Raw genomic sequence first — 23994 nt, forward strand, 5'->3', positions numbered from 1 at the left:
TGCTGAGCTTTTCCTGCAATTTCTGTTTGCGTGTCTGATAATTTCCAGCTCAGATTGTAATGCAAGTTAAATGTGCTTGGCCCAGAAGTGACTTTGTTTTTCTTTCTTGTTTCTTTCTAAGCCTCAAATGTTTATTTCCCACAAGGAGGGTGTTTTCCCCTAAGGAATTTTGTTACTAATTGTATACAATACTAATTGTATTCAATAATTGTATCATTGAATTTTACAATTCAATGTAAAATTGCATTGAATTTACAATGCAATTATAGGTCATTTGGCTCAACTTGTCTGTGCTGGTTTTTGTGCATCTCACAAACTTTCTCTCACCCTATTTCATCATCCTGTTCCTTTCTAATAACGTATTATTAATATTTGAGTCTTCTCTGGACTGCAGGGAGGTGCCAACAGACCGGAGAATTGCCAACATTATCGTCTTGTTCAAAAAAGGTTGTAAAACTAATTCTAGCAATTATAGAGAAGTTAGTTTAACTTCGATATTGAGAAATGTTTGGAAACAATTATTCAGGGTAGGATCAGTAATCACATGGAGAAAGATGGGTTGATTAGGAAGAGTGTGCGGGGAAGTTATGTTCAGTTAACTTGCTGCAGTTTTTTGAATGGATAATGGAAAGGGGTGATGAATGTAACACTGTTAATGTGGTATGCATTCATTTCCAGAAAATCATTTGATAATGTGCCTCACCACAGACTTGTTGGTCATGATATAAAAGAGACAGTGGCAACATGGATACATGCTGAGTGATAGAAAATACAGAGTAATGTTCAATTGATATTTCTCAGGCTGGGGGGAGTTTTGTAATGGAATTCCCATGAGTTTGTATTGGAATCTTCGCTTTTTCTGAAATATAAATGTTAATGATCTTGGTGTGCATTAAACTTAGAAAAATTGTAAACTGTGATAAGGACAACGTGGAACTCAAAGAGGACATTGATATATTGGTGGAATGCACACAGCTGACAGTCAATGCAGAGAATTGTTAGGTGATGAATTTTGGTAGATGTTGTTAGACAATACAAAATAGGGAGTATAATTCTAAATGGGGATATAGATTCAGATGGACCGGGTTGTATGTGTGCACAGATCATTGAAGGTGGCAGTACAGGTTGAGACAGTAGTTAAGAAAGCATACAGTATTCTTGACTTTATTAATAGGGGTGGAGAGTACACAAGCAAGGTAGTAAAGTGTGTTGAACTGAGCTGGAGTGTTGGGTACAATTGTAGGCTCCACATTATAGGAAAAATGCGAATGCATTGGAGAGAGAGTTCAGAAGTGATTTTCTAGAGTCCTTTCGGGTACAGGAAATTTTAGTTTTGAGGATAAATTGAAGAAATTGACACTGATTTCCCTGAAGAGAGAAAGCTGGGAGAAGTTCTGATTGACACTTTCAAAATCATGAGTGAGCTGGGCAGGTTAGATAAGGTGTAGCTGTTCCCACTTGTAAAGGAAACAAGAATGAAAGGGCACAGATATAAAAGTGATGTGCAACTGAAGCACGGGTGATGTCAGAAAAAAATACTTTTTCTCCAGACTGTGCTGTCTGGAAATCTGATGAAGGCTGGATTCAATTGAGGCATTAAAGAGGACATTGGATTTTTTTAATGCACTAAATATTAGGGCTAGTGCAAGCATGATGAGCTGAATGGTCTCCTTTTGTACTGTAATAATTCTGTCATTCTCTTTCATGTGCTTCCCTAACTTGTCTTAAATTTGCCAATGTTCTTTATTTCAACTGCTGAATGTAGTACAAGTTCCACATTGTAATAACTCTGATTGAAGAAGTTACTCCAAATATTGGATTTACTTTTCACAAACTTATTTTCCTGATATCTAATTTTGGATTCTCTCACATCTTCTCTCCTGCTGCCTATCAAAGCCTTCATAACCTTAAAGATCTCTATTGGGCCTCCCCTCAGATTCCTCCATGCACTTGGCTGAAATAGATTTCAAATATACACCTGAAGTGTTTGTTAATGTGTCATTGGAGGGGTTGAATTACTTTTATTTGTGTTCATGTCTGTCAAAAGAGCAACTAGGAGAAAGTGAGGACTGCAGATGCTGGAGACCAGAGTTGATAAATGTGATGCTGGAAAAACACAGCAGGCCAGGCAGCATCCGAGGAGCAGGAGAATCGACTTTTCAGGCATAAGCCCTTCTTCAGCAATACAGTCAGTTCTGCTAGAACGCTATAGTTCCAATCTCATGCAATCCCGTATTATAAGAAAATTACATAATAGCAACACCATTTAAATAATGCGGCTGGAATCACATTCTAACCAATACACGCTTAAAGCTTTGCGCTTTAGAAACAATATCCCCAATTTGCCAGTCGTGTTATAGTGAATTTGTGTTAATGAAATGCGTGCTACAGCAGAATATTCTGTATTATGCTGTCAAACATCAAAAGATTTAGGGTTAATAAGCATCAGAAAGCTCGTCCCTTTTTTTCTAAAAGCTGTTCCTTGGCTCAAGGAGACTCTGTTCTTGATTTTGTTTTTCAGAGGGAGGGGTAATAAACAAGGCTGGGATCGGTCTGTCTTGGTACAGAGGCCTTTTGTTTAGGTGTAAACAGATGAGACTTCAGGCCAAAGTGGTCATGTTTTAGATGTGACCTGTATAATGAAATGGGAGTGGTCAGCTCTCTAGCTGAGTAGTTTAGTTCAGCCTTGAACTGGTGAGGAGTTCAACAGTGAGCTATGTGGAAACTCTCTCTCTCTCTCTCTCTCCTTAGCTGTAAGCATGTGTTCCATTTATACTGGTTTTTAAAGGGAGTTTGCTTATTGGGACTGTTGTGTATATTCAGAACAGCAAGATTGTCTAGTTTGGATAGACTAAGTTCTATAGGACTTCTTTAATCTGTTCTTAGTGTTTCATTGTGCAATTATATGAATAAGTCTTTGTCTGTTTGAAAATCTAGTAGTCAACCCAGCTAAATTAATCTAGGTAATTTTTACTGTACACTTACTGAAACAAATTGTAAAGTTATGGCCTGGGCTGTCAGCTTAAGAATGTTTTGAGTGGTCTGGCCTAGTCCATAACATAAGTAAATCTTTGAGAAATAGTCACTTGGTTGTACAGAACTTGCATATTGCTGAGAAAGTCATGTTTTGGTAATGCATTTTTCTTGCATTCTTTAGGACATTCACAATAAATACAGGTAGCACGGTGGCACAGTGGTTAGCACTGCTGCCTCACAGCGCCAGCGACCCGGGTTCAATTCCCGCCTCAGGCGACTGACTGTGTGGAGTTTGCACATTCCCCCCGTGTCTGTGTGGGTTTCCTCCGGTTTCCTCCCACAGTCCAAAAATGCACAGGTTAGGTGAATTGGCCAAGTTAACTTGCCCGTAGTGTTAGGTGAAGGGGGGAATGGGTCTGGGTGGGTGGCGGATCGGTGTGAACGTTTTGGGCCGAAGGACCTGTTTCCACACTGTAAGTAGTCTAATCTAAAAAATACCAAAGTAAAGGGGACACAATATTTGTAATTTATGAGAGGAGAGTGTGGATTGGTTAGACTTAGACTCTGTTTGGTAGAGGTATTTGCATGGAAAACACATCCGTTAATGGTGACAGGCAGTTAACTGCTAAGTTTTGTTTAAGTTTTAAAACAGGCAGGTTGATTCTGATTGATCAAGACAAAGTCCTGAGAAGTGCACCAAAGAATGTCTGTCACCTATCCGAATCAAATAAGCATGTTCCTTTTGTATAGTATGAATGCTGATATTGCTTTATTTTTGCAAATTGCCCTGATGAATGCAAGATGAAAAGCTTTGACAATTTTAAAGACAGTAGTCATTAATCTTTTTTTAATCACAACAGAAACAATAATATATTCAATGTAATAATGTCAAAGGTATAACACAACAAAATTATAAAAGGAAATATGATACCAAGTCACTTAGAGAGAAATTGGATCAACTGACCAAAACCTATGTTAAGAGGTAGATTGTAAGGAGTGGCTTGATGGAAGAAAGTGAGGTTAAGACATGGAAGCTGTAAGGAGAATATACCAGAATTCGGTGCCTAAGTAACTGATGGAATAATTAAAATCAGGAATGCTCAAGAGGCCAGAATTGAGGGGTGCTGATATCTCAGAGTTGTGGGGCTCAAGGAGGTCATAGAGCAGAAAGGTATTTGATCATGGATGTATTTGATGAAAAAGAATGTGAATTTTAAAATCAAAATGTTTCCTGTCTGGGAACTAATTTTGGTCAATAAACTAATGATGGTAAGTTGAATGCAGCTTTTCTATATTAAAATGCATGCAGAAGATAATCTTATGTTTACTCCAGTTACTTGTGTTCTCCCCATTTCTCTCAATTCCTTCTCTCCCCATTCATTTGATTCTTGAATCAATTTATATCTCACATTTCAAATTCTTTCCTCGATTAATCTTTCCTCAACATTATTATGTTTCTAAAAAAATCCCTAACATGCCCTCCTTATTTGAGATAACCTAATATTTTCCTTGTGTCTCATTGCTCAAAGGAATCTTCCATTACCTTGAACAATTTACTTTAGTCATAATCCAGTGAAATACTCACCACTTACCTGGATGGGTGCAGCTCCAACAACGCTCAAGAAGCTTGACATCACCCAGATTAAAGCAGCCCACTTGATTGACACCACATCCACAAGCATCCTTTCATCTCCAATGCTTAGCAGCAGCAGTGTATACTATCTACAAGATGCACTGAAGAATTACACCAAAGATCCTCAGACAGTGCTTTCAAAACCCACAGCCACTTCTATCCAAAAGGGCAATAGCAGCAGTTACATGGGAACACTACCACCTTCAAGTTCCCCTCCAAGCCACTCACCATCCTAACTTGGAAATGTATCACTGTTCCTTCACTGTCACCTGGTCAAATTCCAAGAATCCCCTCCCTAAGGGCATTATGGATCACCTGCAGCTGATGGAATACAACAGTTCAAGAAGGCAGCTCACCACCACCTTCTCAAAGACAACGAGGAATGAGTAATAAAAGTTGGCCAGCCAGTGATGTCCATTTCCCACGAGTGAATAAAACAATCTTGTATCTTGTCTAATTTTGAATGTTATAATCTCAGAATCATTTTTCAGAGTGGAGTGACTGTTAGTCTGTTTCAGTGACTATTGTTCATAGGAGTACGTCTCACAATTAGATGTGAAGTGAATGGCTGGTGATGGTATCTTAGTTGGCCAAAGTAAGGAATGCAGATGCTGGAGATCAGAGGTGCCGGAGAAGCACAGCAGATCAGGCAACATCCGAAGAGCAGGAGAAACGATGTTTTGGGCAAAAGCCCTTCATCAGGAACCATTTTGGTTGGCATTGATTGTTGACCATGCCCTTGGGAGAGCTCCTCGCTCTTTAAAGGTTCTTTAACATTTATTGGTATGAGGTTCAACGATTAGCTCTCTAATCTGGAAAGAAATACAATATCAACTGATGCAAAGTAACACTTTGAAAAATGATATTAGATATCTTAAATTAGAGGAGTAAAAGCTGGTAAAATCCTCATACCTTTATACCACAACTTGATTCAATTTGGATATGGTGACTTTACTGGTCTGTATTGTATAAGAGCTCCTCTTGATGCTGTGCAACAGGGTTGATGTGTAGCGCTCCAAGTAAACAGATTTCAAGTAAATCAGAATGCACTAGCGCTCATGCCAAACAGATGCAGAACTGGGTTTCTGATTGATCTTGGCTTTTCCAGAAAAAAAAATCCTTCAATTCATTTCTCAAACCAATTTCTCTTATCAACTTACCTGATTCATTTAGCACAGATGCTGCTCTCTTTATTACACTAACATTCAAGCACTGGTCTTTAAAAATAAATAAAATAAATCCAATTAGATTGTGATTTAAGTTCATATATCAAGACAGTCCGCGGTTGTGCTTTCTTGCTTGCCTTGTTTTTATAATTGTCAGATAACTTGCACATTTCATGTTTCATCGAGAGAGTATATTTGATTACATTTCATTTATATCTGTTAGGATGCCTACACTCTGCAACAGTCGGTGTCAGTCAGATCAATTTAATTTGTCAATATTTTTCTATTATATTGATTTTCATTTGTTATTATGAATTACATCAGTATGTGAATTCCCAGCAGCTGAGCAAGCAGTGATCTATGTGATTATACCTCCTCCTAACTCCCCGCCTATTCATTTTTGGTTTTGTGCTTTATAGAATTTTCGCTCCCCAGGAAAGGACAAAAAATGCATTTAGAGAAACAGAAAACATGCAGCAATTCTGACAAGAGGAGAATGAAGAAAATTAGCTGACGTTTTTCTTAAATTGCTCTTGTGATATACATGTAGCCATGTTCTCGAGCAGGCAGTGGTGAGCTGTCTCTTGAAGCCCAAGTGCTCCCACAGTGCTGTTAGGTCAGAGTCATAACAATCTGACCTGGCCATGGTGATAAAACAATGGCGATCAAGCCAAGATGGTGTTTGACCAGGGGGTGGTAGTGTTCCCATTGTACCTTTCACTTTTGTCCTGCTAGGTGGCACAGGTCACAGATTTGGGAGGTATTTGTGAAATCCTATATTTATCCAGCAAACATTTCTTCAGAAAGTAGCAGAACAAAGCAGTGCTGGAGACAACTGTAGGTAGAAAGGGCAGTCCGCAAGATTAAGCCTCAACAAGAGTGATTGATGTATGTACAAATAGAATTCTGCTGGGATATTTGTATTTAGTCCTATCATTGTGCATGTACTAACAACCTCCGTACGGAAAGTCACTCCATATTACTGCACATCAGGGATACATTTCCAGGGTGACATAATTCCATAGAGGCCAATATCCCACCATCAAGTCACCCTTTATGTACATGTGGAGAGTCCTTGACAATGATCCAGCTCCCTCAGAGCCAGCTCTCAGAACCTCTAACACTCCTGTTTATATCTGTCAGCTAGGGCTCCCTGATTGGACCAGGTTAACAGCCCAAAACAGGGAACTCATATTCTATGAGGTCCACCTGGCTGACCTTGTTGTAACCACTTCACAGGGCAAATACATTAGGGGATAATTTTCACATTTACATCATGTGGATGCTTAACTGGCGGACTATATTGTTTACCTTCCATGCAGCCATGCGATTTCTATTTGCATCTTTCCATTGTCCAGCCTATTGTCAGAAATAAAATAAAACTGGGAACTTGAAACTAAAATATTTTCCCACACTGATTACTGCATGTCGCACAGATCTCACTGCTCCTATAGAGGCTTGTCATTTTGGCTTTGTTACCACTTTCCTCTCTGTCAATGATTGCGGCATCAGAAGTAAAGCAGGAAGGTATCCTCTCCACTATTTCCAGTAATGTGTTTAATTTCAGAAGGAGCAGACCTCACTGCATCTTCAGAGAGTTGTGTTATCGCAAATCGGATAATCTTTCAGCGCAGAGAAAAATAGCCGTTTAGCTGATCTTGCTTGTGCCAGCTGTTTGAAAGAGTTCTCCGATTAATCTCACACCTGTGCTCTTCACTGAAAGCCCAGCAAACTTTCCTTTATCACGTGCATATTCCATTTCCTTTGAGAGTTAATATTGAATTTTCTCCCACCAGCCTTTCTGACAGTATGTTTGAAATCAAAACTACTCACTGTGTGAAAAAATGCCTCATCTTGATTGTGATTATTTGATCAATTAAAAGCCTTCAATCTGCTTTTTGTTGTTACCATTTTCTCCTATTTATGCTTAATTCTTTGAACCATGCCATCATATAATATTAATAGTTTTTTTCTTTAGGTGCACAGGGAAAACATGAGTACTTGGACATACTGAGCATCTGACCAGAGCAACAGGACATTGGACGGATCTCCAGCTATTGGATCACAAAAGGATCATTTTGCAATGAAATGCATTTCTTCTGCTTGAGTGTTGCTTTGTGTATTGATTTTTTCAGTCAGTGTTTTGTTGGTTTCACTGTTCTACATCCTGGAAAAAAGTGAAAATGCAGTTGGTGCCTCATCACTCTGGTGCCATAATTTGAGTCCTTCGCTCTTTCCGAGTTGCAAATACAGAAGGAGGCCATTTGGCTCACTGTACCTGTTGCAGGCTCTTTTAAAGAACTATTCAATTATTTCGAGGACAGATTGGCCGAGACTCAATCATTCATCATGGTTTATACATAAACTGGATACCAGACTGTACTTTTTACTCCCTCAGAGGTTTGACAGTTTCAAAGATGCTTAGCTTAATGATCCTGTACCTTTAGTCATTTTTAGCAAATTTTCTGAAGCATAGGAATCCTGCCTATGATTAACAATAGAAAGAATGTTAAAATGAAGATGTGTTGTTGATCAAAAACAGATTTGAATCCCTTGTCTTTCCTCTCATTTCTATTGAAATCAAAGGATGTGAGTTTGAAATGAATTTGAGCCCCAATTTCAAATTTTTCAATTTAACCTGGGGCATGTACTCAAAACATCTATTCGTTTAGGAGCTAATATCAACCCATAAGTTCAAGGAGCCTGATATTTCCTGTAATGTTGATGTTTTGGAAAGCTTTGTTCATCATTATCAATGATTTTGCTCCCAGTAGTTCTGAATGCTGAGATATAATGGTCTCAACCACATCACGATTTCAGGCTGATGCATGTGTTATGGACCAGACCAAACCCCTCAAAGTATATGAAGAAGATAGTCAAGACTCTAACTTTTTCTTATTTTAAAGGCAAGTTCCAGGCGCTGCATTCCAAATGCAATTTGATAGATCAACCACCAGATTTGAAGCAAAACACACTTTATTCATACACTATTGTCAAAATACAACAAAGGAAAGAATAGGAATAAATTAACTCTATTGAAAAACTTAACAAAATAATAGATTATTTAAGTAATAATCAGTAAGTGCTCCAATATAATAACATCCCATAAACACACCCTTGGCAAAGGCAAAATCAGTAAAATAGATTGGCTGACATGCAATTCTCGCAGCAAGAAGAGAACCCTGCTTTTAGCTTTAACAGAGAGAGAGGAAAAATAGCTTCATATCGAGTTTCAAGGCACCAGCAGCTGCTATTGAAAAAGTTTAAACTAAAAATCCTGGTTCTGAGTAAGCTTAACCCCACCCATTCAGGCTGCTTCTATTGTTCCAACTTTGAAAAATAAAACCAAGGCCTCACAGGCTGTTTACTTTATTGGATTCAAATAGACAGCTCAGTGCCTCTGTCTTAAAACTTCTCTTCAAAAGAAAACCAGGATGAAATACACCTCTTAAAGCTTTAGTATCATCACACATATAAGTGTATGCAAGAAAAACTACAAGGTGCAGTATGTGAGAATGTACTCCAGAGGAGTTTCTGTTGATGGTCATGCCATGTTCTTCGTAAAACATCAGGGATTCACAGTTTGTCCATTTGGGCTAATTGCCCTCAAACTAATGTGAAGTTTCACATTGTCTTACTTGGAGCAGGTATTATTGGACACACAACCTCACCAAAAACACAGAGTCAGGAACATATGGGAATCTTCAGCAAGAAGTACAGGTGTTTTAAATAATGAATTTGTTGTTAATTGTTAACAAAATATCTTCACTTGACTTAAACAAATTTTATCCATCTGCACTTTTAGCAAGTTTGAGGGAACTTCTAAAGATGTTTTAGTGTTTAAAACTTTTAATTACATTTATCTGACTTAGATATTTCAACTTGAAAGGCTCGTCAACAAGACTGATGTGACTTTTAAAATATTTTTAAATGTATTTACTTTTTATTGACATTTATTCAAATTAATATTTCATTGTAAACGATACTGAAGGAAGTCTGAAGTGATTTTTAAAGCAAAATCCAATTGTGTAATTTTTTTTACGTCTATGTGACATTGTTGGGTGGTTTAAAAATAACAAAAACTTTCTTTCCAACTCACATTTTAATACTTTAAAAGTTAGGTCAGCAAGGATGAAATGTTTTTGCACTCAGGGCACTAGTTTTGCATGGTTCTTGTTAGACCAAAAGGGTCAACAAAATGTCAGGCGCCACGGCTGTGTGCTGAGCAGGAAATACTGTTGCTCAACTTTTCCTTGCTGGATTGACAGTAAGTGTTAGTGTATATTATAAAATAAATACTAATAGAACAACTGGAAAGCATTAACACGATTAGATAAAGTCAGCATGGGTTTCTGAAAGGTTTATGAAATCATGTTTGGTCAATCCGCTGGGGATTTTTGAGAATGTAACTAGTAGAGTAGATAGGGGAGAACCAGTGGATGTGGTGTATTTGGATTTGAAGAAGGTGTTTGATAAGGTCCCACAGAAGAGATTAGTGGGCAGAATTAAAGCACAGAGGATTTGTTATATATTGGCATGGGTTGGGAATTGGTTGAAACAAAAGAAATAGGGAGTGGGAGCCAATGAATCTTTATTTGGGTGGCAGGCCGTGATCTGTGAGATAATGCAGGGAATAGTGCTTGGGCCTTAGCTATTCACTGTATGTATATATACTAAATAACCTGGATAAGGGAACCAAATGAAACATTTCCACGTTTGCTGATGACACGAATCCAGATGGGATTATGAGTTGTGAGGAGATGCAAGAAGGATTCAGGGCAATTGAGACAATTTGTGTGGAGGCAAACATGTGATAGCTGCATTATAACATGGATAAATGTAAAGTTACACACTTGATTGTGAAAAACAGTATGGTAGTCATGGTACATATTTGTACCAATGATATAGATAGAATGAGGGTTGAGATCTTGCATCAAGAATTTAAGGAGTGAGGCAGTAAACTAAAGAGCGGGACTTCAAAGGTTGAAATAGCTAGATTACTCCCATTGCCTTTTGCTATGAGTATAGCAATAGAAAAATAGAGCAAATGAATGTCTGGCTCAGAGATTTGTGCAGGAAAGAGGGCTTTAGATTCCTGAATCACTGGGACCATTTCTGGGGAAAGTGGGTTCTCTACAAGCGAGATGGTCTTCACCTGAACCAGTATGGGACCAACATCCTTGCGGATAGCTTTGCTAGTCAGAAGAATTAAACCGGTCCATCAGGGTAGAGGACACAGAGTGTTAGTACAAGAGGGATACAATATGCTTTTGTAAAGTAACCAGCTATGTTCAGTTTCAAAGGAGTAAGGCGAAGCTGGATGTCATCTGCAATAATGCTTTGCTTTAAGTACATTAAGCCCATTCTTTAAGTATTAGGGGTGGGACAGATGACTCAGAAACATGGATGGACATGTGGAATTGTGATGTTGTTGGTATCACAGAGATGTGGTTGAGGGAGGGTCAGGACTGGCATCTCAGTATTCCGGTGTATGGGATCTTCAGGCAGGATGGGGAAGGTGTAAAAGAGGAAGTGGTCTCACATTATTAATTAAGGATTTGGCTACTTTATAAAGAGGGAAAATTCTTCAAATTAAGTTTTCTGGATAGAGTTTAGGAATAAAAAAAGGAGCAGCCACCCAGTTGGGAGTGTGTTATAGACCCAAACATACAGCAGGCAATAGAGGAGCAGGTATGTGGACAACATACTGAGAGGTGTAAAAACCATAAAAGAGTAATAATAAAGAAGTCCAATGCATTAGAATGGCCAGGAATTGGGTACAATGCTTGGGTTGGTGTTTTCCTTTAAAGATCATCACATCAGTGGCACCTGCAGCTCCTCCCTCACAGTTTGAGACACCTACCCTGCAATGCAAATGTGGGCCTTGTCAGCTGACTGCTGGTGAATCCGAGAGGTGCCATAATGGCTGTGAGGGTCTGAAAACACCAGATGCCAATGTTCATGGACAAGGGCTGCATTTTGCTGGTGCCCATGGCTCATACCTTGAGATACTGTTTGAGTGGAAGCGACTGGAAGGTTCTTCAGAACAGGTGGTGAGCTGAAATCTCCTCCTGCCCACTCTGATTTCCATGCCATGATTTCACAATGCCTAGCTTGGTTGGTAAGATACAAAACTGAAAGTTATTGAGGTGGTTATGGGTGGCATGGCGACTCAGCGGTTATCACTGTTGCTGCACAGCTCCAGGGACCTGGGTTTGATTCCAGCCTCAGGCAACTGTCTTGCCGTGTCTGTGTGGGTTCCCTCTGGGTGGTCCGGTTTCCTCCCACAGTCCAAAGATGTACAGGTTAGGTGGATTGGCCATGGGAAATGTATGTTTATTGGAATGGGGTGGGAGAGGGTTAGTCTGGGTGGTAAGCTCTTTAGAGATTCAATGGGCAAAATGGCCTCTTTCTGCTCTGGAAGGATTCCATGATTCAACTTGAACCATTGACAAGGTATTTAAGATGATGTAATTGTCCTTGACTGACATTTTACTGAAACTTGCCTCAGTGCCCAACTAAAACAGATGGAGTGAAATACTCCTGACATCGAGATGAATATTCTGGACGTTATGATTCGGATGAAGGAGCGTCGCTCCAAAAGCTCGTGTGCTTCCAATTAAACCTGTTGGGCTATAACCTGGTGTTGTGTGATTTTTAATTCTGGACGTTGTCTGTCTATGCCAAAAATGTTGCCATGGTGTACATCAGTCAGACCTGTATACGATTTTGCCCACAGTGACTAACAGTTTTGCAGGTAGTGCAGCGATTTGCTGGATTTACTGAAGCTGATGTAATAACAGGTATGAGTGGTGAAATCAAGGTAAAATGATAGAAGGCCACATTTCACTTTAATAAAATGCCCAAATCATTGGCAGAGCTGAGAGAAAATCAGAGTTGAAATGCTCAACACTGTAAACAAATGTCAGTCCACCTGCCAGCTTTTGACCTGTGCTAAGCCATTGTTACCTTGATCCAGGTATATCATAGCAACTGTACACATCTCTGTCTTTGCCTCAGCTATCCCCTTTTGCAGGAGTCATCAATCAGGAACTGGGTGCCTTTGAGAGAAGGATTGTACCCCATCATCCTTGGAGCTCAAAGTAAATGTGCAAGGAGTTTGTTTGTTGTGCCCCTATGCGTGGCAAGTCCCACCCACCACTGGGGTAATAACATCAGCAGCAGGATGAGGCTCGTGAGGAAGTAGTCATTGGCCACTTGGGTCCTCAGTTGGTGGTGGGGCAGAAAGCTGCCCGTGGATTTAATAAGGTGAAAGCAGAAAGATGGCAGGGACATAGCCATCATTGTGCTGTCTCATCAAATACCCCTGCCACCAGGAGAGGGCACAAGATTCTACCTTATTTGAACTAACTAGTATTTTTTTCTACTTTTTAAATAAGTTGGATTGTTTTGATTTGATTTATTTATTGTCATGTGTATCGTGTAGATAATACAAATAGAGTGAAAAGTGCTGTTTAGTGTCACCACTCTCCATTGCCATCTTAAAGTACAGAAAAATAAACTAAAACATAGAATAGAGAGCCAGAAGAATAAAATAATAAAGTTCATTTTCTAGTCTTATCTCAATAAGGTTGGGTGGTTTTTGGAAGAGCCTTTGCTTCTGGTTCAGCTTCTGGGCCTGGATGTGGGCTCCTGCACCTGAATGCCTTGAGTCTATGTTGTAAATCCGATGACACTACCATGGTTCACTACACCACTACCACTGGAACAAAGTGTCATAGCTCTCCAGTGCCATCTTGCCTCCACCAATGCCACTGCTGCCATGAGGTCACATGCTGGGACCAAACCCACTGCAATTTAAGGGCTATGGGGAGAGTGCGGGTAAGTGGCATTGAAATGCCCATCAACCATGATTGAATGGCGGAATGACCTTACTTCCACTGCTATATCTTATGGTCTATTGACACCTCAGGCTTTGGGCCTAGCCCTGGGCCTGGAGCCTCGGCTCAGTCTGCTCCTCGCTCGCCGGGAGACCTCGGGCTGGGATGGATCCGTGTCTGCCTCATTCTGGCCTTGCTGCTGCCAGAGGATGCCTCCTCCTTCAACATTTACTTGGCCTCGCCCCTTCATGTGCCCATGTTGCCATCCTCGTCTGTCAATCTGCACAGGGCCCATTCTTGCCGATGTTGCTGCAAATGAGGAGAAAAGCAAATAGAAAAGGCTTAAAAGAAAAGAAATATAAATAAAAAGAAGGAAAATAAAGAACAGCAGATGGAAGTGGTCGAGCCGTATGCTCAGCAGCCCAAAAGCTGCTACTCTGCTGCTGCCATCTTGATCACATGATTAAAATGATTTTGAATATTTTAGAATAAATACAGCCTAATATATAAATGTAGCTTCAAGTAGAACATAAGCAATAATTTTTAAGTACAACTTTTCAGTAATTGAGGCCACACATTATCTTCTGTTCATACTTATTACTATTGTTATGACATGGGGTAAACCCTCCTGCTTAATTTAAAACCAGCAACACAGAAAAGATTTATCCCATGCAGTAATCTGTAAAAATTCAAGTGGCCAAGAATTATTTAAAGTAAAAATTAATAACTTTATTTCTTAAAGTATAACAGAGAATAATTAACTAACAACTATTTACAACTCCTTCCCCTAACCTATCTTTTATCTTCCCTTCTATAATACTAGTCTGATAAAACTCGCAATTAAGATTTACAAATTCATATTTTACAACCAGCCAGAGGTCGAACCTCCACTTTATCTTCGTTGGTAGATTGGCTCTTCAGGTCCGTATTGAGGTTTTTCTCTGTGCAAACTCCTTCTCCAAACAGATAGTTCTGACTAGTAGTCTACATTTGTTGGTCCAGTGGCAGTTCTCCTCCAACTGTTCAATTTTCCCCAGTCTTATAGCCCAAAGCATCGGATTGTGTCATTGGCTTTTAAGATTGTCAATATAGTAAATTCAAATTGGATTGGAGTTTGGTATTTTTCAGGGCATTATTTAAACTGATCGGCCTAATTCAAATCTGTTTTGTTATTTAAGGCAACTAGCTATCCCAGTAGCTGGAGCACACGTTACATTGTGTCTTATTGAGAACACTTGGTGCTATCACCGCTAACCTTTACTCTCTTAAAGGTACAGTACACCCACATCTTCATAACAGTATCATTCAGAAACATATCATTTCAACGGTTAATTATATTTCATTATGAACCATCTTACTCAAAACAAATGTGACATATTTCTTTGTTGGTTTGGGTAATACTTATGTGGTTTGGAAACAATTCCACATTTCCATGTGGTGGGAAACAGATAAGAGATCTTTGCAATAAAAATGGAAGGGACTGAAGAAGCTCAGCAAGTCTAACAGCATTCGTGGAAAGAGAAAAACAAAACTAAACATTTCAAATCCAAAGTGATCCTTCTTTGGAAACCCAAAGAAAAATCATATTGTGTTTGAAACATTAACTCTGTTACTTTCTCCGCAGATATTGTAAAACGTGCTGAGTTTCTTCTGTTTGTACATCAGATCTCCGGCATCCACAATATCAGTGGGTTATATACAGAACAACTTTGGTTATCTGAATGTCAATTATCCAAATTTCGGATTATCCGGACAAGATCTCAAGGTCCTGTAAAAATATCATCTGTTATCTAAACAGTCAGTTATCCAAACAGTCAGTTATCCAAACAATCAGTTATCTGAACAAAATACTTCCCGCCCATCTCATTCGGATAATCAAGGTTGTTCCGTAGTTGCTTTGGGAATCATGGTCCAAGTCCAATGTTAACCCTTTTAAGACCCACCCCTTTTTTCTGCAAAAAGCTTTAGACAAGCTTATCTTAGTTCCCTTCAGTTATGGATATACAACACTTTAAACCAGAATTGTTAAACTGATAAAGTGATGAAGTTATTTTAGTTTAGGGGCTTCCCTTTGGATGATTAGATTAGATTAGATTAGATTACTTACAGTGTGGAAACAGGCCCTTCGGCCTAACAAGTCCACACCGACCCGCCGAAGCGCAACCCACCCATACCCTTACATTTACGCCTTACCTAACACTACGGACAATTTAGCATGACCAATTCACCTGACCTGCACATCTTTGGACTGTGGGAGGAAACCGGAGCACCCGGAGGAAACCCACGCAAACACGGGGAGAACGTGCAAACTCCACACAGTCAGTCGCCTGAGGCGGGAACTGAACCCGGGTCTCCGGCGCTGTGAGGCAGCAGTGCTAACCACTGTGCCACCGTGCCGCCCAGTGAAGTAGATTGGATAGAACAGTACTTTTCCAGTGCTGTAATCTTGCCTGAATGTTTACACGTGCAGTCTGGTCCCAGGGTGAATGGAACCCAAGAGTCTAGACAGATAATGTAGTGTATAGTGGGGATTCTGATCTGATGGTTGTGAAGTACTCCTATTTCTCCTGGCCTGCAGGCAGCACTGCAAAGACACTTACCTTAATCCCTGAAGCAGTCCTCACCTCCTATCATTTGCTGGATTCCCTGAGGCCTGGGAAAACCAGCTGTCCAAGATTAAACTTGCAAAGCTGGCTAGTAACCTTGGCCCTATCAAATTGTGAGCATGTTGGCTGGCCAATCCTTTCTTCACCTCCATTAGAGCTGGACCTTTTAGGCTTAAATAGCTAAAAACTTTTTATCATCTAATTATAGTATCCTCAACTTATCCCATTACTTTCAAAGATTAATATATGGCCTCTGGATCACACTGTTCCTGTATCCCCTTTATTAAGCGCTTCTTTTCTTAAATGCATTTTGCAAGTTTCCACACACAGTATCAAGTAAAGCTCCTTGAACAAATGATGTTGACTTTCATTTAATTGTCCATGTTTTTCCAAATTCCAAGTAATTTTGTCTTTGATTATTGTCTCAATCACTAGCTGGCTAGTAACGCCTGGATTCTATATTGTACCCAAATATTCCACAGAGATTGCACTTCTAGCTTACTTTCGAGTTTAGATTATACTTTGTCCTCTCCCACTAGAACAATTTGATACTTTTCTCAGTCCCACTTGTTAAATTTCCTGGTACTCTTCTTACAGTCTAACTCAGTTTAGCTCTATTGCCTTTAATGTCTCTCCCTTGATCTTTGCATTGCTGTTGACCTTTGCCTTTCCATTCATGACCTTCCACCTCTTCTTCTTCTTCACATTCCCTTATCCCTTCAGTGGCATTCACTTCCCCTTCCTCTTCATTGTCTATTGCATTGTTCCTTGTCACCCATTTGACCTTTCCTTTCTTTTTGCTTTGGTGTTCATCACACCATTCTCCCCATTCCCTTTATCCCCTTCTAAGTCTTTCAGCTCTATGAGTCTTGCTACTAAAGGAAAGAATTCTGGCCACTGTAAACCACAGTCAGGAAATTTGATTCTCCTGGGAGCTCTGGCCTACAGTACAGAACACAGCAGCTGTGACCACTTCCATTGGCAGCTTGACTCTCACAGCAGCAGCTTGAGTGGGAGATAAGCCAGAGTCCACACTGGCAAATGGCCTATATTGACTTGGTTTTTCTGGGTGAAAAGAAGGAGAGAAGAGCCAGCAGGATTTGATCCATCTGGGAATGTTGCAAACTTGAGATTTCCAAATCTAACATGAGAATATTTTGCTTCACTGAGGAAAACTTTATTACAAATTATGAGTGAAATGAGAACTATATTCAGGATTAATCTTTCTCATTCGAACACTCTTGTATGGCCAGACTCTTACCTTCCATACTCTATAAATTTCGGTTTATGCAAAACTCATTTGAAGATCCTCTCATCTAATCCTCTTGAACTTCCCAATTTAGACTATCACTGGATCCAGAATGTCTCCATTTTCATTTAATTAGATTAGATTGCTTACAGTGTGGAAACAGGCCCTTCGGCCCAACAAGTCCACACCGACCCATTCCCCACATCTAACACTACAGGCAATTTAGCATGGCCAATTCACCTAACCTGTACATTTTTGGACTGTAGGAGGAAACCCACGCAGACACGGGGAGAATGTGCAAACTCCACACAGTCAGTCGCCTGAGGCGGGAATTGAACCCGGGTCTCTAGCGCTGTGAGGCAGCAGTGCTAACCACTGTGCCACCGTGCCATTTTCATTTGTGTATTCAAAAATATCTTCATGGTCCCAACTAACCAGGCCGTCGTCCTCATTTTTGAATGGATCTTCAGCCTGTGAATCCTGTGTTTCTCCAAATCTGATTATTCATCCCTTCTTTTAGTCCACCACTGGTATCTACACTTTCACCTGTCTAGGCTGTAAGCTCTAGAATTCTCTTTCCAACTCTCTTTGCCCCTCTACCCTTCTCCCTTCCTCAATGGTATTCTTTAAAATCTAACTCTTGGACCAAGCATTTAGAGTCATCGAGTCATATAAATGTACAGCACGGAAACACACCCTTCGGTCCAACTCTTTCATGCCGACTAGATTTTCTACATTAAAATAGTCTGTTTGCCAGCATTTGGATGATATCCCTCAAATCCTTCCTATTCATATATACATCCAGATGCCTTTTAAATGTTATAATTTTATCAGTCTCCACCACCTCCTCTGGCAGCTCATTCCATACAAGCACCACCTCTGTGTGAAAAGTTACCCCTTAGGTTCCTTTTAAATCTTTCCCCTCTCACTTTAACTAGCCCTCTAGTTTTGAACTCCCCCACTCTTGGGAAAAGACCTTGACTGTTCGCCAAATCTATACCCATCATGATTTAATACACTTCTGTTAGTTCACCCCTCAGCCTCCAATGCTCCAAGAAAAATAGCCCCAGTCTTTTCAGCCTCTCCCTGTGGCTCAAACCCTCCAACCCTGGCAACATCCTTGTAAATCTTTTCTGAACTCTTTCCAGTTTACCAACTCTTTCCAATAGCAGGGAGACCAGAATTGAACCTTGTATTCCAAAAGTGACCTAATCAATGCCTTGTACAGCTGCAAAATGACCTCCCAACTCCTATATGCAATGCACTGACATTTGGAGAGTTACATAGTAGTAAGATCACTTTTTTTGACTCCATTTCAATTTTTGTCATGATAATGCTCTTGTGAAGTGCTTAGGATTGTTAACTATTTTGGAAGTGTATATTTGCAAATTATTATTGCTTCTGCCTTGTTAATGACTCCGTTAGATTGCAGAAGAATATTGAAAGTAGGAAAAATAATTCAAGTTAATTATTTAGGACCAGCTTGCAAAATTAATTTCCAACCCAACATTTTAGTAGTTAATACTTTCATCCCTTCGGATTTTAATAATGGGCCATGGGACTAGATTAAAGTTTAAACTCTGTGACTCACTGGGATTGTAAATATTATGGAAGGATAAAGATATGCTAATATTAAGATTAAGTAACAATGTAACAAGGCTATTGAATGTCAAATTAGAAAAGATAAAACAAAGATAAAACAATGGGATGGCTTGTTGGCTCAGTGGTTATCGTTTCTGCCTCACAGCATCAGGGACTCGGGTTTGATTCCACCTACATGTCTGTATGGAGTTTACATGTTCTCCCCATGTCTATATGGGTTTCCTCCAGATGCTCCGGTTTTGTCTCACAGTCCAAGGATGTGCAGGCTGGATGGATTGGCCATCAGTGGCTGCAGTGTCCAGGAATGTGCAGGCTAGATTAGCCACGGGGAATGCAAGGTTACAGGGAGAGGGTAGGGTGTCTGGGTAGGATGCTATTTGGAGGGTCAGTGTGGACTCGATTAGCTGAAAGGCCTGCTTCCACATTGTATGGACTCTACGCAAAAGAAGTAATAGTTAATGTGTAAATGTTCGTTAAAATGTAGAAACACAGGAACACGTATAGGCCAGTCAGCCCTTCAGTATGATCATGTCTGCACCATTATCTCAAAATCATATTCCCACTTTCTCTCCATACCTTGAGAAGCCTTTAATATTTAAAAATTTGTCAATCTATTTCTGGAATATACTCATGATCTGGCTTCCACAACTTTTTGTGGTAGCAAATTCCACAGATTAACCATCCTCTGAATGAAAAGCATTTTCACATCTCAGTCTTAAATGGTCTACCCTAGGTGCTGAGACTGTGACCCTCTGATTGTAGATTTTCCAAACAAGGGAAACATCCATGCATCTAGTTTGTTAAAAATGTGTTGCTGGAAAAGCGCAGCAGGTCAGGCTGCATCAAAGGAGAAGGAGAATCGACGTTTCGGGCATAAGCCCTTCTTCAGGAATAGTTTGTTAAGCCTTGTTAGCATATTATCTTTCTCAATCAGATACACTGTCATTCTTCTAAGCCCAAATGATTACATTCCCCATTGAATCAATCTTTCCTCATACAACAGTCTTGCCTTCCCTAATGTCTACCTCGGGAACATCTGCTGTACTCCCTCTTTGGCCATTGTCTTCCATTAACACAATGTACACACCAACTTGCTACTTAAAACAGGAAGAGTTAACATTTCTGCTAAGTTCAGAATGTCTCTTAGGCTATCCACACCATTTCAGAACTAGTTACCCATCGCACCTAGAACAGTCAAAACAATTCAGAAGTTGGACTAATTTCAATCCCGTAAATTGCAGGATGAAAATGACCTGAGGTATCCCTGTTCCTTACATGGATCAGCTCCTTAGTGAAGCACTTAAATAATTAAATTTATATGGAGGAATGATTTATGTAGTTTGAATGCTATTTCTATTCAACCTTATTCTTCCCTTAATATTCTGGCCACCACTTCCTTGTCACCCGCTGAATTTGTTTGTCTATTTTGTTACGACCTGATACACGTTTGCATGTTTTAACCTATTTACTTGGTCCAATATGTATATTTTTCAATATAAGTTACATTGCATTTCAGCTTTCTGACTGCAAATATGTTTCTTGCACAAAATACTATCATTATTTATCCCTTGCACTGACATAAAATATGCTAGTGTCTCTGAGGAAGCCTGACGTCTTTTTTACCCTCTTCATCCACAACCTTACCTCAGTTCAACTCCTCAAAAAAATCCTCACATATCAATCTGTCATGATTGGAATTGAACTCAGGACTTTTGGTTTGCAGGTTCAGTCCAAAAGCTTATATACAGGCAATATTTCACAAATGATTGATGGTAGATATGAAAGGTCACTCTCCACACCATATTGTTAAACTCTGAGTTATGCCTGGCATGGAATATTGACATAAGATGAAATATTGGGCACACTCCTGAGCCTGGATCATACCCAGTGTGACCAGCTCCACTGGCGTAAGAGAATATCACGAGCAAGCATGAGGTTGGAAGTGTTTAACTCCAACTCCAGAAGAAGGTCCCTTAATGACATATTAGGACCATGTTTTTGAACTGGATACAATACTATGACTGCTGGTCCCTCCAGACTGCATAGGAGTTTCTGAGCTTCATATAAGCCTACTTGAGAGAAATTGCTCATTGCCAAATTGTGTGAAGACCTGATGGAACCAGGTTACAATAGCAATTTATCCCACCACTCTGACAGCATTCCAGATTTGCAAAAGATAAAAGTTTTATTTTGACATTTTTTGATATTGTTTTTTGTTCAGATTTCTCCTTTCCCATTTATACTGCTGCTTTAGAATGTAACTGGTTGCTTCTATCCCAATTTAAGTGAATTGTTCACTTTTCTTCCTGCAGGATTTTATAAATGCTGTTTCTGTCCTTACTTTGCACAGTTGTTATCTCAGTTGATGTTAGTATTGATCAAGTTGGATCCCACTGTGAGGATTGGCTCATTAGCTCATCATTTTGTTATTTCTTGTTTAACTATGGAGGTCCATCACTGTGCACAGTCACAAGAAGTTGACAGCATAGTTATAACAAAAACATTCAAAACGTTTATTAAACAAGGAAAAAGAAAATAACTATATTACCCTCGACAGAAGTTTGGAAACCTTCCTTTACTGATGTCAGAAAAAGATTCAATATCACACAATAGCTTTCATCCTAAAAAAAATCCTTCCTTACAAACACCAAAACCTCAGGGGAGAGCTAAAATAAAAACAAAATTGCAGATGCTGGAAATCTGAGACAAAAACAGAAAATGCTGGAGAAAGCAGCACTTCTAACAAAGGTACACAAAACCTAATGTCTGGGTTAGCATTCCATTGACATTCTCTCAGGACATCAATTATTGAAAGAAGGTATCGATCTTTATGGGCCATTAGACAATTGGCAAAGAACAACAGGCATCAAACTTCTTCTTACATTGGATATTGAAGGTTTGAGAAGGTGAAATCTTCCAGAATTTTTGATGATATTTGAAAAGATCTCAGCAAAGTGTTTTTTCTTGGCTTTAGAAAATCAACATAAAGTTTGAAACAAATTTCAGGAGACACAGATTTCAATGCATGCCATACATTTAGATGAAGTGATCGAATAATTTGCAGGCAGCATTGACACAAAGATACGGATTGTGCTTTCACTGAAGTTAACTGAGGTGAATGGTTTATTCAATTGGTTGTTGCATTAGTGGGGTGCAGATGTCCTAGTGGTATATTCACTAGCCTATTAATCCGCAAACTCAGTTAATAGTCTGGGGGCCCATGTTTGTATTCCTCCACAGCAGTTGGTGGAATTTGACTTTTAAAAAATCTGGAATTAAGATGACCATGAAAACATTGTCAATTGTTGGAATAACCCATCAGGCTCATTCATGCACTTCAGGGAAGGAGATCAAGTTATAAAGTCATAGAGATGGGCAGCACAGAAACAGAACCTTCAGTTCAACTGGTCCATACCGACCAGATATTCTAACCCAATCTAGCCCCACCTGCGAGCACCTGGCCCATATCCCTCTAAACCCTTCCTATTCATCTACCCATCTAGATGCATTTTAAATGTTGCAATCATACTAGCCTCCACCACTTCCTCTGGCAATTAATTCCATACATGTACCACCCTCTGTGTGAAAACATTGTCCCTTAGATCTCTTTTATATCTTTCCCCTTTCACCCTAAACCAATGCCCTCTAGTACTGGACTCCCTCACCCCAGGGAAAAAACTTTGACTATTTATCCTATCCAGGCCCCTCATGATTTTATAAACCTCTATAAGGTCACCCCTCAGCCTCCGATGCTCCAGGAAAAACAGCCCTAGCCTATTCAGCCTCTCCCTATAGCTCAAATCCTCCAACCCTTGCAAAATCCTTGTAAATATTTTCTGAACCCTTTCAAGTTTCACAACATCCTTCCGATGGAAAGAAGACCAGAATTGCACGCAATATTCCAACAGTGATCTAACCAATGTCCTGTACAGCCGCAACATGACCTCCCAACTCCCGTACTCAATACTCTGACCAATAAAGGAAAGCATACCAAATGCCTTCTTCACTATCCTATCTACCTGCGACTCCACTTTCAAGGAACTATGAACCTGCACTCCAAGGTCTCTTTGTTCAGCAACACTCCCTAGGACCTTACCATTAAGTATATAAGTCCTGCTAAGATTTGCTTTCCCAAAACAATCTGCCAACTTCACCTGTTTTAGTCTGTTTTGGCTCCAAACCCACAACAATGTGGTTGACTCTCAACTGCCCTCTGAAATGGCCTAGCAAGCCACTCAATTGGATTTCATAACCACTTTTGAAGGGGAACTAGGGATGGGCAATATGCTGACTAGCCAGTGATACTCATATCCCAAGACTAAATTGGAAAAAAAGCTTGTAATTATCAAATCTTCCTGAAAGGCACTTCTTGAAAAATCAGAAGAAACCACCATTGATACTCTGCTGTGCGAAGGACACAAGTTTGAAGTAATTGCAGTAGGCCAGCAACGTTGTCAAGTGCCTTGGTCTGGAATAACTATTGCAACTGTCAATAGGTTCAGTTGCACAACCAAATCATCGCCTGAGGAGATGTTGCCTGCCTCACTCACCGAGACAGCGTCATTTCATGACAAAAGCCAGCTATGTTCCACATTGCCTCAAATTTAGAGGAAATTTAATCATCCAGAGAAATTCAAGGTGCAAGAGACAATGCTCAAGAGACTCCCAAAGTCCTGTCTATGGCACACAAGCAATAAAGTCCTTGAGGTAACCACAATGTTAAGCTTCCAGACCCAACTCAGACTGTATTTGTGATAAATCTGACTCACCTCATGGACGGTATCAGAAATGTTGAAGCCGTTACATCCATACAAGTGCTTTACCTCAAAAGGAGCTGACAATACGCACCCGTATCTCAAAATTGACACTTGATCATCGCTTGGTACATCCTACACAGAAAGTACTTGGGAAAAAGACGATG

The 23994-nt window shown here is 39.8% G+C and overlaps 1 protein-coding gene across 1 annotated transcript in view; it reads left to right on the top strand.

The window, feature by feature from the left end:
* Positions 1 to 8314, top strand: part of LOC122550908 (SH2 domain-containing protein 1A-like) — a 56518-nt gene extending 48204 nt beyond the window's left edge. Inside the window, exon 4 of the mRNA XM_043692334.1 lies at positions 7754 to 8314. Within this exon, the coding sequence (XP_043548269.1) occupies positions 7754 to 7797 (44 nt within the window). The 3' untranslated portion in view covers positions 7798 to 8314. The remainder of the gene's footprint in view (positions 1 to 7753) is intronic.
* Positions 8315 to 23994: the final 15680 nt, after the last annotated feature.

Source organism: Chiloscyllium plagiosum, chromosome 6, assembly GCF_004010195.1.
Source record: "Chiloscyllium plagiosum isolate BGI_BamShark_2017 chromosome 6, ASM401019v2, whole genome shotgun sequence".
In the NCBI taxonomy this organism is placed as follows: Eukaryota; Metazoa; Chordata; class Chondrichthyes; order Orectolobiformes; family Hemiscylliidae; genus Chiloscyllium; species Chiloscyllium plagiosum.